The 1368-nt window shown below is 51.8% G+C and overlaps 1 protein-coding gene across 1 annotated transcript; it reads left to right on the top strand.

The window, feature by feature from the left end:
• Positions 1 to 493: 493 nt before the first annotated feature.
• ETH_00042015 (translocation protein sec62, putative) lies at positions 494 to 1221 on the top strand (the record flags this gene model as incomplete). Its single annotated transcript, XM_013373810.1, has 3 exons — positions 494 to 518; positions 701 to 840; positions 1141 to 1221. Coding segments are annotated over 3 exons (246 nt in total), but the record flags the coding sequence as incomplete, so codon positions are not given.
• Positions 1222 to 1368: the final 147 nt, after the last annotated feature.

The raw sequence follows: 1368 nt of genomic DNA, 5'->3' as shown, positions 1-1368 counted from the left end.
TGGGGTTTAGGGTTTAGGGTTTGGGGTTTAGGGTTTGGGGTTTAGGGTTTGGGGTTTGGGTTCAGGATTTGGGGTTTAGGGTTTGGGGTTTAGGGTTTAGGGTTTAGGGTTTGGGGTTTGGGTTTAGGGTTTCGGGTTTGGGTTTGGGGTTTGGGGTTTAGGGTTTGGGGTTTAGGGTTTGGGGTTTGGGTTTAGGGTTTGGGGTTTAGGGTTTGGGGTATGGGGTTTGCGGTTTGGGGTTTGGAGGCTAGGGTTTAGTGTCTAGGGTTTAGGGTTTGGGGGATGGGCCTAAAGCGTTGGGACTTGGAAGACAGGGTGTGAGGGTTTGAGGGTTTAGGGTTTAGAGGAGTGGTTTGGGGGACTAGGGTTTGCGGTTTGGGGCGTAGTAGGGTTTAGGGTTTAGGGTTTACAGTCTGGGGCCTTCGCTTCAGGGTTTAGGGTTTAGGGTTTAGGGTTTGTTGCTTGTCTCGCCTGTCTTCAGCTCGACGGCGCCATGGAAATCGGAGAAAATGGCCGCTGTAAGATTAAGGGTTTAGGGTTTAGGGTTTAGGGTTTAGGGTTTAGGGTTTGTGCTGATCTGCTTCTTGTCAAGGTCCAACGCCATAAGACTCAGACCTCGTGCGAACGCGCTCGTCTCGGGCCTTGGCCTTAGGGCCCACGGCCTAGGGTTTAGGGTTTAGGGTTTAGGGTTTGTGCGCAGTCAAGCGTCCCAAGTGGCCCAAACGCCTCGAAATTTGCCAAAGACAAAACTTCGAAGAAAATTATTTTTATTGTTGTCTTTATGAAGGCAGCAAAAGGTGGCAGCACTTTATGCTGTTTTGCGTTGTTGCTTTCGTCCTGGTACGCGGCTAGGGTTTAGGGTTTAGGGTTTAGGGTTTAGGGTTAGGGTTTAGGGTTTAGGGTTCAGGAGTTAGGTTCATGCTTTTCTGCGTTGTGGCTTTCGTCCTGGTGCGCGGCTAGGGTTTAGGGTTTAGGGTTTAGGGTTTAGGGGTTAGGGGCTAGGGTTTAGGGTTTAGGGTTTAGGGCTGGGGTAACGGGTGTAGAGTTAGGGTTTGGGGTGCAGGGCTTAGGGCAACGGGCGTCGCTTGGCAAACCCTAAACCCTAAACCCTAAACCCTAGGGTTTTGTTTTATGCTGCAGTGCATCTGCATGTTTCCTGCGTGGCCGCTGAAGCTGAAGATTGGGGTTTGGTACATAGCGGTTGTATTCCTGACGATACTGGTGAGCTAGGGTTTAGGGTTTAGGGTTTAGGGTTTGTTATTTTCGCATCCGCGTGGGCGCATGCTTTGTTTCAGGGTTTCGTGAGGGTTTAGGGTTTTTGGTGCGCGGGCGTGCCTGCGTGGGCGCGCAGCGCCCGGGCCAGAACCA

This window comes from Eimeria tenella, genomic scaffold (assembly GCF_000499545.2).
Source record: "Eimeria tenella Houghton genomic scaffold, Eth_scaff1759, whole genome shotgun sequence".
Taxonomy (NCBI): Eukaryota; Apicomplexa; class Conoidasida; order Eucoccidiorida; family Eimeriidae; genus Eimeria; species Eimeria tenella.
This window is presented reverse-complemented; position numbering and strand designations above follow the sequence as displayed.